The 23,707-nt window shown below is 47.3% G+C and overlaps 1 protein-coding gene across 5 annotated transcripts in view; it reads left to right on the top strand.

The window, feature by feature from the left end:
* LOC119973257 (protein diaphanous homolog 1-like) overlaps positions 1-23,707 on the top strand; it is a 238,955-nt gene that overhangs the window by 51,657 nt on the left and 163,591 nt on the right. For all 5 annotated transcript variants that reach the window (XM_038810989.1, XM_038810990.1, XM_038810988.1 and 2 more), the window contains 2 exons: positions 20,064-20,248; positions 22,842-23,030. In XM_038810989.1, the coding sequence (XP_038666917.1) occupies positions 20,064-20,248; positions 22,842-23,030 (374 nt within the window). The remainder of the gene's footprint in view (positions 1-20,063; positions 20,249-22,841; positions 23,031-23,707) is intronic.

Genomic DNA, 23,707 nt, shown 5'->3' on the forward strand with positions numbered 1-23,707 from the left:
ATTGATGTCAAGAATATTGTTGTTCAGATCTTCAGCTGTGGAACTCATCATGTGTCCTGGTACTAAATGCTGTCTGCTGCTGCCCACATATGTTTGATCATTAATCATCACCCTTTATTATTGTCTCCCGTTAAAACTGTAAAATCACTGCCCGCAGAACCTTAGACACATCTAATTTTGCCTGCCCCTTTTGCTTTAAGTGCTTTGCACCTATGGGAGTATCTGAGCCTTGGGTCTGAATTTCCATGGAAATGTTCCTATGAGATGGAAGGGCTCCTTAGCCAAAATAGTGCCACTACCCCAATTATGTTAGTCCCACACCAAAGCTGGTGACCCTATCAGTTCATTGGGTGGGTGGGAGGGGGGGGGGGGGGGGGTGGAAATGGGGGTGGATATTAGGTGCCTTTGGGATTGTTAAAAGTAGACATGAATGTGACTAAAAGGTGGATATGCTCAGTGGAACTGCCTAGCTGTCAAGTCATTTAAATTCCCACGCTTTTTACATTTTGGCAGGAAAGTATGTAGCTTTCAGTTGCAAGAATTGATGTTTGGTCTTTCATTTTTTGCTGACATGAAGATTAATTTTGCTTGATTTATTCCACAACCTATCATTATCACAGTGGGGAGCCTGTAAGTTGACAGTTTGATTTACAGCTCCAAGTAGCTATAAAGCGAGGAGCTATTGATGTGGGACTATGAATGCAAACATATGTTTTGTAAGGGTTAAGTAATTGAAGTGATTTAATTGTTATCAATGAGTTTCTTTTAAATATAGTGAAGTCTGCAATAGTCACTTTATTTTATTTCATCTCACCATAGCTCTGATGGTCTGCCCTTGCTGGATGCTGGGTGAGTTGGCATGGAGGATGTAAGGACAAAGGGTGGTGGGTGGAGGAGCATTGGCCTGAATGAGTTGGCACTCTCTATGGATTTGGCTGGCTATAAAGGGCTTGTGGATGAGAGGGTGAGGGTCATGGGTCTGTATGAGTTGGCATTAAGTTAGCATAGGGGCTCGAAAGAGCCATGAGGATGATGGGGCAAGGTGGTCATGTGTTGGCAAGGAAAGTATGAGGAGCCATTTGTGGGTAGAGGGGCATAGGTTGGCTATGAGGGACCTTGGGGATGTGTAGGAATTAGCATGAACAGGGCATAGGGAAGATGAGGGCTGTTTTTAAGTAAAATTGTAATTGGGATGAAGTCCCATTTCAGGACTTAAGCAGAAGATTAAAGCTGACAATACTGAAGGGGGTGGGGGAGTTGAACTATTGGAGGTGCTGGCTTTCACGTGAGACATTAAAGAAAGGCCTTGCCAGCCCTCCATAGGTAAGTGTAAAATATCCCAATTCATTATTTTGAACAGGCCTCTTAGCAGAGGGGAGGGATGGGTGGGGGGTTGGGGGTGCAGTGGTGGGGTGCTTGGGGGGGGGGGGGGGGGGTACCTTCATCACATGACCTGAAGCAGTCCAAAAAGGCCCAATGCCTACTTTCTTAGCCAGAGGGTGGGCATTAAATATAGGCTTTGCCAGTGACGCCTACATTCTGAGAACGAATATGAATGAAATGTCAAAGCTTCCTGTCATGATGTGCAAACATGCAGCTAATGAACACATAAAATAGGACACGACCAATGAGCAGTCAGGACACTCAGGGGTGGTATCTCAGTATAAAAGGGATGAGGCACTCATACCCCACCTCTTTCCACAGACCAACATCTACAGAGTGAGACAGGGTTTATCCTCAGCATCACACCCCAGCACATGGCTTAGAGCAAGGCTGGTACAGTTAGACTGAGTTACTGCATTTAGATTAGCAGAGAGTCACTGTAGCATTGAGAACTGTACTAATAGTTCAATAAAACACATTGAACTCACTTCAAAGTCTGGAGCATCTTTTACTCAAAACTGCATCATGTGGCAGCTTGATTTATTCCAAGTTACAAAACACAACACTTCCCAGCTTTCCTCCAGGCTAGGGAAACATACCTTTCTTTCCACCTGGTCACCAATAAAATCAGCAGATTTATTTCGAAACATTGAAGCACAGTACTTGGATTCTGTGAACATATTGTCCAGAATATGATGACATTGGAGATAGTTGGCTCGAAGAACAACTCTAACCATATTAAGAACGCCTGCGTTTCTTATGCTGATGTTTTGAAGATATTGTTTTGGGGCAGCACGGTAGCATAGAGGTTAGCATAGTTGCTTCACAGCTCCAGGGTCCTAGGTTCGAATCATGATTTGGATCACTGTCTGTGCAGAGTCTGCACGTTCTCCCCGTGTCTGCGTAGGTTTCCTCCGGGTGCTTGGTTTCCTCCCACGGCCCAAAGATGTTCGGGTTAGGTGGATTGGCCATGCTAAATTGCCTTTGTGTCCAAAAAGGTTAAGTGGGGGTTACTGGGTTACGGGGATAGGGTAGAGACGTGGGCTTGAGTAGGGTGCTCTTTGTAAGGGCCGGTGCAGACTCGATGGGCCGAATGGCCTCCTTCTGCACTGTAAATTCTATGATTCTATGATCAGTTTAAGTCAGTGTTCTTCAAACTTTTTTTCTGGGGACCCATTTTTATCAACCGGCCAACGTTTGGGACCCAACTCGGCTGACCTTCGCGACCCACGCCGGCCGACCTTCGCGCCCACGCCGGCTGACTTTCGCGACCTACGCCGGCCGACCTTCGCGACCCACGCCGGCCGACCTTAGTGACCCACGCCGCCTGACCTGAGCGACCCACCATTTTCTCTTACCTTGTTTGCTGCTGATAAAAATGGAGGAAATGGCTTTGGGTCCCTTTGGCCCTCGTAAACGCTCCTCCAATGGAACCTGTTGGATGAAGGTGAAGCCTTCCGGTGTTGGAAAGTATGGAGTCTCCTTCTGTACAAAGTTCTGCATTTTTTTCCTGTAAAACTTTATCAAATAAAACCCCCCCGAACTTGTAAAAAAATAAAAAATGAAATGAATAAAAGAAATGAAAAAAATAAAAATTAAATGAATAAAGTAAATGAATAAGTTGAATAAACCCCCCCGAACTTGTAAAATAAATAAAATGAATAAAATAAATGAAAAAAATTAAGATTAAATGAATAACATAAATGAATAAAATGCTTAAAACCCCCCCTGAACTTGCAAAAAAATTAAAATGAATAAAATAAATGAAAAAAATAAAAATTAAATGAATAAAATAAATGAATAAAATGAATAAAACCCCCGCGAACTTGTAAAAAAAATAAAATGAATAAAAGAAATGAAAAAAATGAATAAACCCCCCCCCCCCGAACTTGAAACAAAATGCTGCGACCGTTTTTAAAACATAGCGGCAGCACTGCGCATGCATGCCCGATCATTAGGAGTTGTCCTGTAGAATTGTAGCAGATGCCAGTTTGATAAGTCCTCATCAATGGAATGTCCGCCTGGGATTAATAACTTGACATCTGACAGCAGAGGCTTAAAACGGAACCATGCGAATCATTTGAGCAAGCCATGAATGTTTCCCGATAGCAACAAAAACAAATGAAGTTTCCAGAAAGATAGAGAGCTGGATTTCTGTGTGAATCTGAAACAGTCACCCTTCCCACATTTCTTTTATCCATGGGCCTCACTGGCTGGGCATTTATTGTCCATCTCAAATTGCCCTTGAACTGAATGGTTTTGCTTGTCCATTTCGGAAGGCAGTTAAGAGTCAACCACCATTTTAACCCCAATAGAGGTACCGGGATCAGGACCATACGGTTTCCTATGACCTCCTCGGAATGTGAACTTCCCCTTTAAGGGGGCAGGGCATTCCCTTGACAAGTATAAAAACCCCAGCCTGGGTGCAGATCGGGAAAGGAGGCCCTTTGGGGATTGGAGGGGTTTTGGAATTACACTGCATTCTACTTTGTTCATTAATTTCTACTGTTGTCTATGCGTTCTGCTTACCGTGGATCCAACAACCACATTGCTGTGGACCTGGAGTCACATCTACGGCCAGACCAAGTAAGGATCACAGCTCTCCTTTAATAAATGGCATTAGTGAACCAGATGGGATTTTGCTAAATTGTTTTTCAGACTTTTAATTCCAAATTTTTTATTGGATTCAAATTTCATCATCTGCCATGGTGGGATTTGAACCTGGGTCCCCCGAGCATTACCCTGGGTCTACTAGATTACCAGTCCAGTGACAATACCACTACCCCATTGCCTCTCCTCAATTAACTTTTAGAACTTCATTAATGTAGTGAACATTACATTTTCACATAGGTTCTGGTGTGTAAATGAACGTTTAGATGTACTGCAAATTTCCCACCCCATTGTTTTATATCCTGGTTCCCTTCAGATAAAACGCTATTGATAGTCGACTCGTTTCGAGGTGTTTTCACTCAATAGCTGCCTGAATTCTGCGCTTCCCCTTCCATGCAGAACCAGTAATCACTGAAATCCTGTACTCCTGTCTCACTGTTATCTTTCAATTTAAACAAAACCTATCTGTTCACAGCACCACAGAAACAATGGAGTTCATTTGTATCTTCAAAGCTTTCCTGTTGCACTGGGTCTGGGACTGTGTTGAACAGCACTCTCCATTCACTTTAAAATAGAAAATTGAGGGGTTAAAGTTTATGGGACTATGCGCCCAAATCTCAACATGTGACACGGTCAACTCTCATTGCAAAAAAAGAATTTTGAGTAAGGCTTGAAAAGATATCGCGTATCAATAAACTCTCTCAACTTCAGCTGCAGTGTAACTTCTGTATGGTGTGAAGCTTATGTGACCTAATTTTGCACAGTCCATGTGATACGGAAAGGTGCAGATTGAAGAAAGTGCCTCATGGGGAAAAAAGGTACAGATTGTATAGGGCCCAGTCTCTCTATAAACTGGGTCTGAAAAAGAAGCAATCTCAAGACATCACTTCACTACCAATGACATGTAATATTTGTGAAGTGTAAACTATTAGAGACAGGCAGTCAATTTCCACAAAGCAAGCTCCCACAAATAACACAATGACTAGATTTGTTTTGAATTAATATTAGTTGAGGGATAAATGTTGGTCATGATATTGGGGAGAACTTTCCTGACCTAATGGTGGTGGGCAATTAAACAACTCACTGGAGGAGGAGGCTCCACAGTTATCCCCAGCCTCAATGATGGGGGAACCCAGTGCATCTGTGCAAATCAAGACTGAAGCATTTGAAACTATTTTCTTTTTTTTTAACAAACAATTTTTAATGAGGTATTTTTGGCATAACAAACAACCCCAGTACAAAAAACAATAGAGTACAAAGAACAGTGATCAAAAAACAGCCGCCGACATCGTCCCTCCAAGGCTTGCCTATTTAACCCCCTACTCTATACTACCCTAGCCCCTCCTCCTTCCCCCCCCCCCCCCTCCTCCTGCTGACGATTAATTCCCCGTGAATAAGTCAATAAGTGGTTGCCACCTCCAGGCGAAGCCTGACACCGACCCTCTCAAGGCGAACTTGATCTTTTCCAGGCCGAGAAAGATTGCCATGTCGGTTAACCAGGCCTCTGACTTCGGAGGCCTAGACTCCCTCCAAGCCAGTAGTATCCGTCGCTGGGCTACCAAGGAGGAGACGGCCAGAACATCTGCCTCTCCCTCCTCCTGAACACCCGGGTCCTCCAACACCCAAAGATCGCTACCCCTGGATTAATTTCCACCCTTGTCTTCAATACCCTGGACATGACATCCGCGAACCCCTGCCAATATCCCCTAAGTTTTGGGCTTGCCCAGAACATATGGACATGGTTCACTGGTCCCACCCGCACATCTGACACACTTGTCTTCCACCCCAAAAAATCTACTCATCTGGGTCGCTGTCATGTGCACCTGGTGCACCACTTTAAACTGGATCAAGCTGAGCCCTGCGCATGTGGCGGTCGTGTTGACCCTGCTCAGCACCTCCGCCCATAGGCCGTCCTCCATCTCACCCCCCAGTTCCTCCTCCCACTTACGCTTCAGCTCCTCTGTATGCGCCTCCTCCGCCCCCATTAATTCTTTGTAGATGTCCGAGATGCTCCCCTCTCCCGCCCATCCACTAGACACTACCCTATCTTGAATCCCTCTTCATGGCAGGAGTGGGAAGGATGGTACCTGCCTGCGCAGGAAGTACCGCACCTGTAGATATCTGAAATCATTCCCTGCTGTCAGCCCGACCTTCTCCTCCAGTGCCCTTAAACTAGGAAAGCTCCCTTCCAGAAATAGGTCCCCCATCTTCTCAATCCCCGCTCTTTGCCAGACCCAAAATCACCCATCTAGGCTCCTCGGAGTGAACTGATGATTGTTACATATTGGGGACCAAACCGACACCCTCACTGCACCAACAGATCTCCTCCATTGACCCCAGATCCTCAGGGCTGCCACCACCACGGGGCTGGTGGAATATCTCGCTGGCAGGAATGGCAATGGTGCCGTTATCAGTGCCCCTAAGCTGGTGCCTCTGCATGAAGCCGCTTCCATCTGCTCCCAAGCCGCCCCCCGTCCCCACCACCCACTTCCTTACCATAGCAATATTGGCCCCTCGTAGTAATTACAAAAATTTGGCAGGGAAAGCCCCCCCTCCACCCGATTCCTCTCGAGCATCGCCTTCTTCACTCCTGGGGATTTACCCGCCCAAACAAAGCCCAAAATGATTTTGTTAATCCTCTTTAAAAAAGAGGATGAAAATGAAGAGTATGAAAATCGGGAGGCATTGGAACACAAATAAAAATCTCGGCAATATCGTCATCTTTGTGTTGTTACTCGTGTCTTAATAAAGCTCGTAGTCTCAAATGTGGAGAAGATGCTTTATTGTAAGTTCGTTCACTCTTCAGAGCTGTTTCCTAAGGTTACCTTCAGTGTTCCTAGCTGATGTGGGTGTATCTGTGTTGCTCCAAGTTCTGCCCTCAGTGAAGTGTGTCCTCACTTCCTGTCCCCGTCTATTTATATGGCTCTCCCGTGCCCCCTCTAGTGTTTGCTCAGTTGTATTGCATCTAGTTAACTTGTGATCACCACATCCCCCTTTTTCTCTTTACATATTTTCTGTACATCGTTAAAGAAAATTGTACATCCTGTCCCGGTGTATTTATAGCTCTCCCTCTGGTGTTTGCTCAGTTGTTTTTGTATCTAGTAAATCTATGATTACCACATCCCCCTTTTTCTCTTTACATATTTGCTGTACATCGTTAAAGAAAATTATAGAAAACAGTTTCTTATGATATGCGTATCTATGCAGGTGATGGTGCTATTGCATATTGTACAAAGCCAATGTAGTTATATGTCCAATCTTAATAAAAACATTTATGAGTCCAAACTTGATGAATTTGTTCAGAGCTTTTTTTTTCTTTTTGTTGTTGATGACGTGGTGATATTGATATTGCAAGTCCGCTGTGAATGTTGTTGGTGTTCCTTATTATTTTAAGTACCCACTGCATCATCCCGAGGTGTTTGCATGGTCCCCTCACTGATGTTGACTGGCATGGACTTTTTTTCTGTGCTTGTGGTGTTGATTTATTGTCTCATCCGCCTTGGATGCTGGTGTGCTTGCTCGTTCTGGAGCAGACGTGAGTTTGTGCGATTCGTTGTCATCCCATGACATGTTTGTAGTCTTGTCATCGTTTTGCAGTGAGCTGTGGCATTGTCCTTCATGTGCCGAGTAGTACCATTGTGTACAAGTCGTTGTTTCATTGCTGTTGTTTCTGTCGTTCCTGTTTTTGTTGTTTTCGTTGCCGTACTTGTTGCTGTTTTTGTCGTTTCTGTCTTTGGTGTTGGCACTGTCGTTGTTCCTGACTTTGTTGTTTTCGTTGCCGTTCGTGTTGCTGTTTTTGTCGTTTCTGTCTTTGGTGTTGTCGCTATCTTTGTTCCTGACTTTGTTGTTTTCGTTGCCGTTCTTGTTGTCTCTGTCTCTGTCGTTGTCGCTATCTTTGTGCCTGACTTTGTTGTTTGTCTTGTCGCGCTTCATGTTGCTTTTGTTCTTTCTGTTGTCGTTCTCGTTTCTGCTGTGCTTCTTGCTATTGTTGTTGGTCTTGTCGCGCTTCATGTTGCTTTTGTTCTTGCTGTTGTTTGTCCCGTTTCTGCTGTGCTTCTTTTGACTGTTGTTTTTCTTGTTATACTCTATTCGTGTCCCGAGTGGATAATTTGAGTCATTGAGCATTTCGTCTCGAGAGTGGTGCGAATGATCTGATGTTGCATCGGTGCAGGTGACATCAATCATTTGTGGAGAATTGGATTCCTCATCTTTGCTTTCTTGGTGCTCCTCTTCCGGAGTCAAATTCTTCTCGATTCCATTTGACGCGGTGTCTCTGGATTCTTGGCGCTCCTCTTCTGGAGTCAAAACCTCCATGATTACAATTGACGTGGTGTCTGTGGACTTCTGGCGCTCCTCTTCTGGAGTCCAAATCTGCATGATTTCACTTGACGTGGTCTCTCTAGACTCTTGGTGCTCCGCTTCTGGAGTTGAAATCTTCATGATTTCTGTTGATGTTGTCTCACTGGACTCCAGGTGCTCCTCTTCTGGAGTCAAAATCTGCATGGTTTCTTTTTGCTTGGTCTCTCTGGACTCCAGGTGCTCCTCTTCTGGAGTCAGAATCTGCATGGTTTCTTTCGGCGTTGTCTCTCTGGACTCCAGGTGCTCCTCTTCTGGAGTCAAAATCTGCATGTTTTCTTTCGGCATCGTCTCTCTGGACTGTTGGGTGGCCCGACTCTGTGCTTCTGTACAGACAAGCTGAGAACTGTCAGTCTCGCTGTGATCCTGTACGTCGAGTGCGATCACCTTGTTACTGTTTTCGCTCTGTGCTTCGGTACAGACAAGCTGAGAACTGTCAGTCTCGCTGTGATCCTGTACGTCGAGTGTGATCACCTTGTCACTGTCTTCGCATGCAGTGGGTAGAGGTGCATTGTCTTCTTCTTGTTCATGTGAGCTTGTTAGACTTTCATAGTCTGCTTGTGGTTGCTCAGATATGGCAGGTTGACCTTCATGGTCTTGCGCATGCATGGTGTCAGTGGTTAGATGTACGTTGTCTTCTTCTTGTTCCTGTGAGCTTGGTAGACTTTCATAGTCTGCTTGCGGTTGCTCAGATACAGCGGGTTTACCTTCATGGTCTTGTTCATGCATGGTGTTCGCCAGGGAGTGTTTGCTTGCATCCCTTTTGGAGTCTTTCATCACTCGCACTGTGGAGCCTGTCATCGCTCGCTCTGTGGAGTCTTCCTGTGCTCTCTGTGTGGCGTCGTCTTCGTCTAGGGTATTGCTGTCATCCAATGTATCGACGAGCTGCCATGGCATCATGGTGTTGGATTCATCTACCATGAGTAGAGTCGTGTTGAGCTTTGCAACGGTGTCGCTGATGCTGTGATCAGCATGTCCAAATAACTCCTCCATGTCTGAGTAGTATTCTTTGAAACCCATTTCATCTTCATTGGCTTCTTCTACCACGAGTTGATTCGTGTTGAACTTTGCGACCGTGTCGCTGATGCTGTGATAAGCATATCCGACTGACTCAGCCATGTCTGAGTAGTGTTCTTTGAAAACCAAATCATCCTGGTTGGATTCTTCTACCACGAGTTGATTCGTGTTGAACTTTGCGACCGTGTCGCTGATGCTGTGATAAGCATATCCGACTGACTCAGCCATGTCTGAGTAGTGTTCTTTGAAAACCAAATCATCTTGGTTGGATTCATCTACCATGAGTTGGTTCGTGTTGTGCTTTGCGACCGTGTCGCTGATGCTGTGATAAGCATATCCGACTGACTCAGCCATGTCTGAGAGGTAATCTTTGAAAAACAAATCATCCTTTGTTGTTTCGGAATTTTTTTTTGTTCTCTTCACTTTGGGTGGTGCAGAATGCTTTTTTCAGGGTGTTGTGCAAGTTGTTTTTAGCTGTTGGTTTAAGTTCAGGCGTTTTTCTGTGTTCTGAGGCAAGAAAATTTGTGTTTACCACTTTAAGTGTCTTGTTTGCAATTTTCGGGCATTTCCCTTTTAAGTGGGCGTGGTCGGGATGCTCAGACGTCATGACGTCACGCGCAGGAATGCATTGCGCATGCGCAAATCGGCCTTCCTCCTTCACTGTGCGGTTTTGTTTCCATTGCGCATGCGCGGCTTGCGCATGCGCATACCGATCCGCGACCAAAACTGTTTTCGACTGCGCATGCGCGGCTTGCGCATGCGCATAACGATCGGCACCGCGATATTTTTTAAACTGCGCATGCGCGGCTTCCGGTTCCGGCGCATGCGCAGACTCAATTTGTAGTTCTTTGCTTACCGGAGACTGCAAAATGTGCTCCGACGCCATTTTTTCGCGGATTTCAGCGATTTTTCTGTCCCATCTGGACTGGATTTCTAAAAGTTGTAAGTTACCTTCTCTTCCCGATTTGGACTGGGTTTCAGCATTTTGGCTTTGTGAGAAATTCTTGTTATTTCTTCTTTTTGATCTGTACTTTTCATTCGCGATTTCTTGTTCTTTTCGTGATTTTTTAAGTTTTGCATCACTCAGTCTCTGTGCAGTTTGGACTCTGAGTATGTCTTGCTGTTCAAATTTCTCACAGTACTCTTCAAATTTGTTTAGTAACGTTTGTAAGCTGTTTCTGTCTTCATCTTTTGAGTATTTAAATCCATTGTACACTTTCCTATTTACAGGCCCTGCGGTGAGAATTGCTATTTTAATGTTGTCGGAGGCGTCTTGTACCTCATTAGCTACGAGATCCAAATCAAACATTTGTTTAAACCTTTTCCAGATACCTCTTACATTGCCAGTCAGGTCTAGCTGCTCTGGGTGTCCAAGCCACATCCTCGAATTAGCGATGTCTTCCCAAGTCAAATGTCCAGTAGGAGATTTCCATGCCATTTTGAGCTTTCTGTATCTGCCACTGAGTTGTCCTGTAGTAAGCGTCTGAAGCCACTCCTGGGTACCATGTGTTGTTACTCGTGTCTTAATAAAGCTCGTAGTCTCAAATGTGGAGAATCTTAACCGTCTGCACCCTCCCTGCCAGTGATAGCGGGAGCGCACCCCATCTCCGAAACTCGCCCCTCATCTGCTCGACCAGCCGGGACAAGTTCAAGTTGTGTAACCGGCCCCAGTCACGCCACTTGTATCCCCAGATGCCTAAAGTTGTCCCTCACTAACCTAAACGGTAGCTCCCCCAGCCGACCCTCCTGGCCTCTTGCCTGGACTACATACATCTCACTCTTCGTCATATTCAGTTTGTATCCGGAAAACTGGCCAAATTCCCCCAGAATCGTCATAATCCCCTGGATCCGCCACATATAGGAGTAAATCATCCACATACAATGATACTCTATGCCCCCCCCCCCCCCCCCCCCCCCGCCCCGTACCAGCCCTTTCCAGCCCCAGAAGCTCTCAGATCAATTGCCAGCGGCTCAATGGCTAGCATAAATATCAGTGGGGAGAGGGGACATCCCTGTACAGCCAAAAATAGTCCGAGGTCGTCTTGTTTGTCCTGACACTAGCTTCCGGAGCCTGGTACAGCAGCCTGACCCAATCGTTAATGTCCCGACCAAACCCAAAGCGTCCCAACACCTCCCATAAATAGTCCCACTCTACCCGGTCAAACGCCTTCTCTGCATCCATGGCCACAACTACCTCTACCTCCCTACCCTCCGGGGGCATCATAATCACGTTAAGCAACCTTTTAATATTGGCCACCAACTGCCTACCCTTGACAAATCCGGTTTGATCCTCCATAATCATCTCCGGCACACAATCTTCAATTCTGGAGGCCAAAACTTTGGCCAGCAGCTTAGCGTCCATATTGAGCAGCGAGATCGGCCTGTAGGACCCACATAGCTCCGGGTTCTTGTCCCGCTTCAATATTAACGGGATGGTGGCCTGTGACATCATCGGGGGCAGCACCCCTCTATTCCTTGCTTCGTTAAAAACCTTAACCAGCAATGGCCCTAATATCCCCGAACATTTCTTGTAAAATTCTACTGTGAATACTACCGGGAACCCATCCGGCCAGGGAGCTTTGCCTGACTGCATTGCCTTCAAGCCCTCAGAAATTTCTTTGGCCCTAATTGGAGCCCCCAACTCACCCACCTGCTCCCTGCCCACACTTGGGAAAGTCAGCCTGTCCAGAAAGCGTTTCATCCCCTCGGGCTCCGAGTGGTAAAGTCCGCTAAAAAAAATCCCTGAACGCCCTATTTAGCCCAGCCGAATCCCCTACCAGGTTCCCATCCCCGTCGACCACCTTATCGATTCCCCTGACCTCCTCCCTCTTCCTCAACTGCTGAGCCAACATTCTGCTGGCCTTCTCCCCATATTCATACAGCGTCCCCTCGCCTTTCTGAGCTGCTCCACTGCCTTGCCCGTGGTCGGTACCCCAAACTCCGCCTGCAGCCCCCGAAGCTCCCTTAACAGTTCCACCCCTGGGATCACCGCATACCTCCTATCTATCCGTAGGATCCCCTTGATCAGTCGGTCCTTCTCTGCCCTACCCCTCCTGTCTCTATGTGCTCGGATTGAAATCAACTCCTCTCTCACCACTGCCTTCAGCGCTTCCCAGACCACTGCTGCTGAGACTTCGCCTGTGTCATTGACCTGCAGGTAGTCCAGCACACACTTTCTTACTCTCTCACACTCCACTTCATCCGCCAACAGGCCCACGTCCAATCGCCACTGCGGGCGCTGAAAGCTCTCCTCACTGACCTGCAATTCAACCCAATGTGGGGCATGGTCCGAGATAGTGATGGCTGAGTACCCCATGTCCACCACCCCCGCCAGCAGATCCCTACTCAAAATGAAAAAGTCGATCCGGGAATACACGCTGTGTACATGCGAGTAGAAAGAAAATTCCCTAACAGTCGGCTGTCTAAACCTCCATGGGTCGATCCCCCCCATCTGGTCCATGAACCGTATCAACTCCTTTGCCATCGCTGGCACCTTCCCTGTTCTCGAGCACGACTGGTCCAGGCCGGGGTCAGTAACCGTATTAAAATCCCCTCCCATCACCGGCTTGTGCGGGTCCAAATCCGGTATCTTCCCCAGTACCCTCCTAATGAAATCAACATCGTCCCAGTTAGGCGCATAGACGTTAACCAATACCACCTTCCTCCCCTCCAGCTTACCGCTCACCATTACATAACAGCCCCCCCCGTCCAAAACAATACTGCCCGCCTAGAATTGTACCCGCTTATTAATTAAAATCGCCACCCCTCTCATCTTAGTATCCAGCCCCGAATGGAAGAGCTGACTGACCCAACCCTTCCTCAGCTTAACTTGATCCGCCACTTTCAGGTGCGTCTCTTGCAGCATCACCACGTCCGCCTTCAGAGCCCTCAGATGCGCAAACACACGGACCCTCTTGACAGGCCCATTCAGCCCCCTAATATTCCAGTGATCAGCCTGGTTGGGGGGCACGGCGCCCCCCCCCCCCTCCCTGCCGATCAGCCATCCCCTTTCTGGGCCCCCCCCCCCACCCATGCGTCACGCCGCCAACTGCCCGCCTCCAGGCAGCACCCACCCCCGACCTCCTCTCCATCCCCAGACCCAAGTCCCTCCCTTGTCAGCAGAATAGTTCCCCCCCCCCCCCAGCAACATCACTATCTAGCCCAACCCCTGCCCTGTATTGAACCAGTATATACCCCCCACCATGTTTCCGTGAACTAGCTCACTTAGCTAGCCTGGTGGCCCTCGCCTCCGGCGCCACACAGTCTCCCACCTATTGTTCCCTACTCCCCTCTCCCCCGTCCATCGAAACCACTTCCCTTATCAAACCAAGACCGAACAATCTCCTAATTATCATAGGAGACAGCCCAAGACAGACAGAGACCCCCACAGCACACCCCTCAATAGTGCAAATTAAAATTATACAAAATAAAACATAGAAAGCCCCCACCAACCACCCCCATCAAAACACCAAAAAACCCAACAACGACCAAATATCTTTTACTCCCCGTCTTCACCCAAACTTCAAAGACAAACAAAAAAAGAAAGGACAACAATCAAACCATATATACATCGTTCAGAAAAGGAAAAAAGAGAAAGACGCTGCCGCTTAAGTCTGAAAAAGTCCACAGTTCTGCGCCAGACCCTTCTTCTTGGCAAAGTCCATCGCCTCTTCGGGCGATTCAAAGTAGTGGTGCTGGTCCTCATGGGTGACCCAGAGGCCCGCCGGGTAGAGGAGCCCGAATTTCACTTTCCCCTTAAACAGGATCTCCTTCACCTGTCTGAAGCCTGCCCTCCTTCTGGCCACTTCCACACTCAGGTCCTGATAGACACGCAGTATATGTCCCACTTGCAGCTCTTGGTACGTTTGGCCCACTGGAGAACACACTCTTTGTCCAGAAATCTGTGGAACCACACCACCATCGCTCTTGGGGGGGTCCCCCGGCCGTGGCTTCCTCACCATCACCCTGTACACCTTGTCCACCTCCAGCGGCCGGGGGAAAGCCCCCTCCCCCAGAAGCTTCTGGAACATATTTACCACAAAAGCGCCCGCATTAGCCCCCTCAGCCCCTTCACGGAGACCGACAATTCTCAAATTCTGTCGGCGCGCACTGTTCTCCAACTCTTCCACTTTTTCTAACAGCCTCTTCTGCTGATCCTTCAGCATCCCCACCTCCAGCTTGACCACTGTTTGGTGCTCCTCCTGGTCCGCCAGCGCTTTCTCCAACTTCTGGATCGTCTGATCCTGGGCATCCAGCCTCCATTCCATCCGATCAATCGACTCCTTTATTGGGTCGAGACAATCTCGTTTCTGTCTGGCGAAGCCTTCTTGAATGACCTGCATCAGCTCCTCCATCGATGGCTGGGCCGTCGCAGCAGGGGTCTGAACCTCGGCCATGTTAACTTCAGCAGCCACTTCTATCCAGCCCTTGCTTATCTTTCTGTTTCTTCCTTTACGGTCCCTTGGGGTTCTCTGTTCCATGCACCACTGTGTGGATCCAGTACTTAAATGTCCGCACTTTCAAGTCAAAACTCAAAAAAAGTCGGGGGAAAATGTCCAAAAGCCCGGCCAGAGCGGGAGCCACCAAGACAGCGACCCACTCCCTCATAGCCGCCACCGGAAGCTCAGTTGAAACAATTTTCAACCAGAAGTGTCAAATGGATGCTACTCCTCGGACTCCTCCGGAGGCCCCCAGCATCGCAGACAGTCTTCAGCCTATTTGATATACTGCTCATGGCATCAAAAAATGGCTGCAGGTTCTGGATACTGCTAAGGCTGTGGGCCCTGACAGTATTCTGGTAATAGTACCGAAGGCTTGTGCTCCAGAACTAGCTGTGCCCTTAGCCAAGCTGTTCCAGTACAGCTACAGCCAGCATCTACCCAGCCATGTGCTGTACACAAAAAGCAGGAAAACTTTAACCCAGCTAATTAGTGTTCCATCAGTCCAGTCTTGATCATCAGCAAAGTGATGGAAGGAGTCATGAACAGTGTGAATGAGCAGCACTTACTCAGCAACAACCTGTTCAGTGACACTCAGTTTGGGTTCCGCCAAGGCCACTCAGCTTCTGAATTCATTTTTAAAAAAATTTAGAGTACCCAATTCATTTTTTCCAATTAAGGGGCAATTTAGCGTGGCCAGTCCACCTACCCTGCACATCTTTGGGTTGTGGGGGCGAAACCCACAGCTTCTGAATTCATTACAGTCTTGGTCTTGATCTTAGTCCAAGCATGTACAAAAGAGCTGAACTCCACAGTGAGGTGAGAGTGACTGCCTTTGCAATCAAGGCATCATGGGGCCTGAGCAAAACTGGAGTCAATGGGAATCAGGAGAAAACCTCCTCACTGCTTGGAGTCATACCTGGCAGAAAGGAAGATAATTGTGGTTGTTGGAGATCAGTCATCTCAATTCCAGGACATCATTGCAGGGGCAGTATGGTGGTACAGTGGTTAGCACTGCTGCCTCACAGTGCTAGGGTCCAGGGTTCAATTCTGGCCTTGGGTGACGGGGTGGAGTTTGCTCTTTCTCCCCGTGTTTGCGTGGGTTTCCTCCAGGTCCTCTGGTTTCCTCCCACAGTCCAAAGATGTGCAGGTTAGGCGGATTGGACATAATAAATTGCCATTTAATATCCAAAGATTGGTGGTTTTGGCGCGTGGGGTTACGGGGATAGGACGGGAGAGTGGGCCTAGGTAGAGTACTCTTTCAGAGGGTCTGTCCAGGTGCAATGTGCTGAATGGCCTCATTCAGCATTGTATGAATTCTAAGGATGTTATTCCTCAGGGTAGAGTCCTGGGCCCAACCATCTTCAGCTGCTTCATCAATGACCTTCCATTATAACAATAATAATCTTTATTAGTGTCGCAAGTAGGCTTACATTAACACTGCAATGAAATTACTGTGAAAATCTCCTAGTCGCCACTCTGCAGCATCTGTTCTGTGGGAGGATTCAGAATGCCCAAATCACCTAACAGAACGTCTTTCTGGACTTGTAAGAGGAAGCCGGAGCACCTGGAGGAACCCACGCAGACACAGGGAGAATGTGCAGACTCCGCACAAACAATGACCCAAGCTGGGAATCAAACATGGGTCCCTGGCGCTGTGAAGTGCCAGCCATTGTGCTACCGTGCCATATAAGATCAGAAGTGGGGATGTTCGCTGGTGATTGCACAATGCTCAGCATCATTTGCATTTCCTCAGATACTGATGCAGTCCATATCTAAATGCAGCAAGACTGGACTGGTTTAGCTTAGCTCACCAGGCTAAATCGCTGGCTTTTAAAGCGACCAAGCAGGCCAGCAGCACGGTTCGATTCCCGTACCAGCCTCCCCGGACAGGCGCCGGAATGTGGCGACTAGGGGCTTTTCACAGTAACTTCATTGAAGCCTACTCGTGACAATAAGCGATTTTCATTTCATAACCAGGCTTGGGCTGACAAATGGCAAGTAACATTCATGCCACACAAATGCCAGGCAATGACCATCTCTAACAAGAGAATATCTAAATCTAATCAAATCATCTCCACTTGACATTCAATAGCACTACCACTGCAGAATTCCCCAATATCAATATCCTGAAAGTTACCATTGACCAGAAACCAATCTGGACCAGCCACATAAATACTGTGGCTATAGGAGTAGGTTGGAGACTGGGAATTCTGCAGTGAGTACATCACCTCCTGACTCCCCAATGTCTGCCCACCATCTGCAAGGCACGTCAGGAATGTGATGGAATACGCTCCACTTGCATGGATGAGTGCAGCTCTAGAAACACTCCCAAGGAGCAAGACACAATAGAGGACAAAGCAGCCTGCTTGATCACCCCACCACCATCTTCAACATCTACTCCCTCCAACCCCAATCAATAGTGGCAGCAGTGTGTACCCTCTGCAAGATGCACTGCAGCAACTTGCCAAAGCTCCTTAGGCAGAACCTTCCAAACTCACAACACTACCACCTGGAAGGACAAGGGCAGCAAATGCCTGGAAACACCACCCACCTGTAAGTTATCTCCAAGCCACACAACATCTTATTTGGAAATATATCACTGTTCCTTCACTGTCACTGGGTGAAAATCCTGGAATTCCTTTCCTAACAGCACTGTGGATGTACCTTCACCACATGGACAACAGCGATTCAAGAAGGCAGATCACAACGACTTTTTCAAAGACAATTATGAGTGGATAGTAAAATGCTGTCCAAACCAGCGACACCCACACACCATGAAAAAAATAATTTTTTAAAAAGTTAGTCATGCTATGGAATCTTTTTCATTATCAGCGGGTTGGCAAGGCCTCATCATAAAAAGAGGACCTCTAACAGAGCACCATTCCCTCAGACCTGCACTGAAGAGCCATCCTGGACTTTGTGCTCTCGCCTCTGATGTGAGATATGTACCCTCAACCTTCTAACTTCTAGCCTCTGAGAAAATCTTTACATTAAAAATGATGCATTTTGCTTGAGTTTATACATCTCAACTCGTAGATTTTCATTCTCAAACAATTGAAATATTAGAATTTTCCTCCTCCCCCCCGCCCCACCCCACATTTAAAGCTACTACACAAATCATCAAAGTCCATAAAGGCTGTATCCTATCCAGTTTGCCACTTTCAGGAGCCAATTACCGCAACCTTCCCATTTCATGTTGACAATCTCGTCCTTCTCCCATTCAAAGTCATCCTGGGATTCCCGCCCCCTTTAAACCCATTAAACCAATACCCAAACTTCCCTCCCCCCACTCTACCCCCAATGTTCTACCTGAACTCTCTTTCTCCTTCCCTCTCTGCTATGCTGTCACTCCCCCCCAAGCACTCCCCTCTTCCATCCCCGCCCCCAAACACAGCTTCCCACTTTTCCCCCTTCATCCCAGCAAGTGCATGTTCCCTTCATTTGTACACCTTCACCTCAAAGCACTTCTCCTCTCTCTTCCCTCTGCCTTTCATTACCCTTTATCTTCTATGCCATCTGCTGCCATCCATCCGCCTCTCTATTCATTATTCTGATGACCCTCATGAGGGTGGCATGGTCGCACGTGGGAAGCATGGTAGCACCATGCTTCTCAGCTCCAGGGTCCCAGGTTCGATTCTCAGCTTGGGTCGCTGTCTGTGCAGAGTCTGCACGTTCTCCTCGTATCTGCGTGGGTTTCCTCCGGGTGCTCTGGTTTCCTCCCACAAGTCTCAAAGGACGTGCTGTTAGGTAATTTGGACATTCTGAATTCTCCCTCTGTGTACCCGAACAGGCGCCAGAATGTGGCGACTAGGGGCTTTTCACAGTAACTCAATTGCATTGTTAATGTAAGCCTACTTGTGACAATAAAGATTATTATAAGGACTATGGGGGATTGCTGATTTATTTCCCCTTGGGCTTTGTGGAATAGGAGTTTGTGTGGGCTCGTTAGTTGGGCCTGTAAATGTAGCTCCCAGACCCGGACCGGTCGTTCCCGATAGTCCTGGGCCGGGACATTTGTTTTGTGTGCTCTGTTGGCAGCTTTGTTTTCAGTTTAAGGTAAACCAGCTTGGCCTTTCCCTCTGTGCCTGCTGCAATTATTAAAATTACTATTTTCCATTGCTTCCCACAGTTTCCACTTGTTCTTTCCTTTCCACCCAGTTGCACATATCATGTTCATCCACTCCCCTCGGGCTATCCATTCCATTCCTCCATTCCACATTAATTTCTTTATTGCTGTACGTTTTGCCACTTGTTTGGCAAACTAATTTCCCCTCTCTCCTCACGTTCTCTTGTCATGGATACACTTTTCCCTTCCTTGACAATTATTTCTCCCCACCCTTAAGCAACTGGTCCCTGCCTTTCTTTTAATCAGCACTGGGCGGCACTATTTATCCTTTTATTGCCCATCCCTAGTTGCCCTTCAGAAGGGGATTGTGAGTTGCCTTCTTGAACCACTGCAGTCCTTGAGGTGTAGGTACACCCACTGTGCTGTTAGGAATAGAGTTCCACGATGTTGCCCCAGCAACAGTGAAGGAACTGCAATATATTTCCAAGTCAGGGTGTTGAGTGACTTGGAGGGAAACCTCTAGGTGGTGGGGTTCTGAGGTATCTGCTGCTCTTGTCCTCCTTGATGATAGTGGTCGTGGGTTTGAAAGGTGCTGCCTAAGGAACCTTGGCAAGTTCCTGCTGCGCATCTTGTAGATGGTACACATGGCTGCCACAGTCCGACGGTGGTGAAGGGTTTGTACGTTTGTGGAACGGGGAGCAATCAAGCGGGCTGCTTTGTCCTGGATGGTTTCGAGCTCCTTGTTGGAGTGTTGTTGGAGCTCCACTCATCCAGGCAAGTGGCAAGCATTCCATTACACTCCTTGTGCCTTTTAGATGTTGGACAGGCTTTGGAGGGTTAGGAGGTGAGTTACTCGCCGTAGGATTCCTAGCCTTTGACCTGTCCTGGTAGCCAAAGTATTAATATGGCTAGTCCAGTTCAGTTTCTGATCAATGGTAACCTCCAGGATGTTGATTTTGGGGGATTCAGCAATGGTAACACCATTGAATGTCAAGGGGCAGTGGCAGATCCTTCCTGACCACCGCCAATTTGAGGTTTTGCTGGAATGAGGACCTTTACGTATTTAGTCTGGGATTGATTCAAACCCATGCCCCAACGATTAAAACTAAGGTGTTACCCATTTGTGACACCAACCTCGCTGCTCCACATACTGCAGTTAACTCATCTTAAATTTCTTTCCTTTTGTCCAGTCTGATTCTTCCAATGATTTAAAACGGATTCAAGAACTGGAAGAGGAAATGGTAGCTGCTCGCAACATGTACAACAAAGAAATCCAGGCTCTGCACGACCAACTGGATCAGAACAACAAAGAAAGAATGCAGATTGAAATGAACAACCTCAAAAATTCACAATTGATTGCTGAATTCAGGGAAAGGTTAATGACTTCTCTGACCTGAGTAACTGTATGGTGTATGAATGAAGAAAATAGAGCGAAAAGTAACCACCACAATCGTTAAAACTTAAGTCCTTGAATAGGATGGGAATTGGCTTCGCAAATATTTCAGAAATTGGTCATTAGTCTGCTTGCCCCATACCCTCGGCAATGGGCTTGAGCCGTCTTCACAGCCGGCCCTCATTGAGGTTCCATGAGGGATCTGCGGGCATTGAACTCAACGGCACTCACTGATCCTGGGGAGGGGTGGAGATGTTGTAGTCCCTCCGCAGAGCTGAGTTGTAAATTGGCAAGGGGTTTGGGAGGAAAGGGTCTGAGGCAATTGTTGCCGCTTACGGTCCACCAATTGGCACTTGGCGATGAATCTCCTCCATTTGTCTGGCTCACAGGATGAAGCTTCTGGTGATCAAGTGGGAGAATGTTAAGTGGCATTTCCTATTTTAATGGAAAAATTCCATTTCCCAAATCAACTCAATGTTAACAATATGAAGATGCTGTCCAGGCCTGTTTCACAGGAACAGGAAAGAGGAGTTAGGCCATTCGGCCCCTCCACCATTCAACCAAATCATGGTTGATCTTCAACCTCAATGCCCTTTTCCTGCCCTCTCCCCATATCCTTAGATATCTTTAATATCTAGAAACCGAGCAATCTCTGGCTGTGATTTTGTGCCCGCGTTTGCCGCAATTTCAAATGACAGATTGGGCTCAAAATTTTGCGAGACTTGGGAAACAAGAATCCTGCCTGCGAGACCTTGTTTTCTGATTCTCCCCAACCCTCAACAGTGATATAATGAGGCTTCCCATTCCGACTCCAGAAGGAGGGAGCACTGACCCCTTTTGGGGTGGGAACAGCCTTCTTGCATTGTTGGAAAGATGGCAAAGAAAGAACCATTGTCTATGCATCCAGAACTCTGGCAGATGCCGAGTGATGATACTCAAATTGAGGAGAGTTTGGTTGTTATCTTTGTGAAAAAAAAATTTCCACCAGTATGTCCATGGCCGACATTTCGTGATTGTGACAGACCACAATCCTTTGCTGGGTCTTCTCCAAGAGGATAGGGCAATTCCTCCTATCGCTTTGGCCCGGATCTAATGTTGGACCTTGTTATTGGAAGCCGACAAATTTTCCCTCAAGCACCACCCTGGTGCGCAAATATCCAACGCAGATGCCTTGAGTCACCTCCTGCTGCCCACAAGCCTGGCTGCCCCCTTTGCTGGCTGTTGGAAGAGGTCACCATGATTGTAAATCTTTTGAAACCTTATAGGTATCTGCAAAACAGCTCAAGGCTTGGACACAGAAGAACCCTGCATCAACCAAATTGAGAAATATGATCCTCAAAGGCGGGATCTGAGGACACGCCTGATGACTTTAAGGAGGGCAGGATTGCAGACATATACGGGTGGTTAGGAGAGTAGGACAAGGCACTGGTGGTAAGGATAAAACATAAGGTGGGGGGTAATTGGGGAGGGGATATGATGGCGTCACTGGTTTTGGCGATGCGGCGGGTAAACTCAACATCCTCATGTGTGAGAATTAGCTTGATTCAGTTCAAAGTAGTGCACAGAGTTCACATGACTCAAGTGAGGATGAGTGGGTTCTTCCAGGGGGTGACCGATAGGTGTGAGAAGTGCGGGCGTGGGCCGATGAATCATGTTCACGTGTTTTAGGGCTGCGAGAAGTGGGAGAGTTTTTGAGAAACGGTGTTCAGGATACATTATCCAGGATCATGGGGGCCGAGGTAGCGGCAGACCCTATGTTGGCAATCTTTGGGGTCTCGGACGAGCTGGGACTGCTGGAGGGGAAGGGGACCGAAGTTGTGGCCTTCAGCCCTCTGATCGCCCGATAGCAAACCTGCATCAGTGAGCCTCGGGCAGTTCTCGAGTGAGCAAAGGTCACCTGTGCGCTTCACACCCACTGACCCCCCCCCCCAATCTGCCTCCATCTGCCATGTACTCGAGGCAGAAAGCAAAAGTTGAAGGAGGCCTAATTGTCGCGAGAGCGACAGGGATGAAATAGACTTAAGCGGGGAGGGATGTTATAACCCCCACAACCTCCATGAAGACCACAGGGAATCGTTGATTGATCTCTCTGTGGGGTTCATGGAGTACGAGTTCCTGTATTGAGCGGGTAAAGGCCTGTCCAGTAGGGGCTTAAATACTGTGACCCAGATCCGGACAGGGAGTTTTGTCCAGTATTTGACACCACGGTTGCGGCTTAAACTTTATTTCGTCTGTCCTGAACTCCACTGGAGTTACTACAGCGGCGCAGGCATGATGGACGTTCTGTACTGTAAAACTCTATGACTCTATGACTGATGTGATTTAACTGCCCTCAAATGGGCCAGCAAGTCACCCAGATACAAGGAACGAGGGGTGAACAATAAATGCTGGCCATGCCACTGGTGACCACATGATGAAAAAGAACGGTGGAGGGGCGTGCGAGGGGGGGGGGGGGGTTACATTGCTTAGGGAAAAATGCTCATTTGCTGAACCAATGAGACCACTCAGCATTAATATTCACCAGTGCATATAGAGAAAGTGTAATGATACAAATGCGTTCTGGTTTTGCATGCAGCATACTGGCACTCAACACGGCCATGTTACAGAAAGAGGAAGAGAAGAAAGGTATGGAGTTACTGCTGTGTCAGAAAGAAGCAGAGCTTAGGGAGATGCTGGCCAAGTCGTCAAACCCTTCTTCAGAGATGGATGACCTCAAACGTGAGCTTGAGAAATTACGCTGCAGCTTTGAAGACATCCAGAAGAAGTAAGATTACATTTCGGCAAGATATTTAAACAGATATATCATTTGTGTTTCTCTGAACTATTGCACAAATTAAACAAAATTGGGTCAATTTTCCACCCGACTCTCCCCTCTGCACCCCCACCTCATCTAATGTACACTTGGCTCTGCAACCTTTTATATATCTAGTTTCAGATTATTTTACCAGGCCCATAACTCTTGGACTGGTCTTTCCCGCCAGGAAATGGCACCAGAATCCAGTTTCTGAGGGATCTGCGGCAATGGTAATGGTCGTCAGTAGTGATGGTAATTGTTGGCAATGGTGTTAATGGTAGTCAATAATAAGGCCTTCTGGCTGCTGCCTCTAGTCCTTATTCCTTCCTTTATTCCCTTGCATATGTAGGTACTTAACTTCTTCAGAGCCTTGAAGAAAAAATAACTTGCAATTATAGAATGGTTTCTTTGTGACGTGAGGAAGTCCCAAAGTAATTTACAGGTGATTAAGTCACTGTTGTTATGAGGAAAGTGCAATAATTACCTTGCAGACAGTAAGGACCCACAGACAAAATGTTATAGTGACGCACTAATCTGTTTCGGTGATATTGGGTATTGGTCGAGCAGCGACCAGGGCCTACAGGAACAGTTAATCTCCTGCTGTTCTTTCAGTAATACGTAAGATCTTTATTATCTGAGAGAAACCT

This window comes from Scyliorhinus canicula, chromosome 11 (assembly GCF_902713615.1).
Source record: "Scyliorhinus canicula chromosome 11, sScyCan1.1, whole genome shotgun sequence".
NCBI classification, from domain to species: domain Eukaryota; kingdom Metazoa; phylum Chordata; class Chondrichthyes; order Carcharhiniformes; family Scyliorhinidae; genus Scyliorhinus; species Scyliorhinus canicula.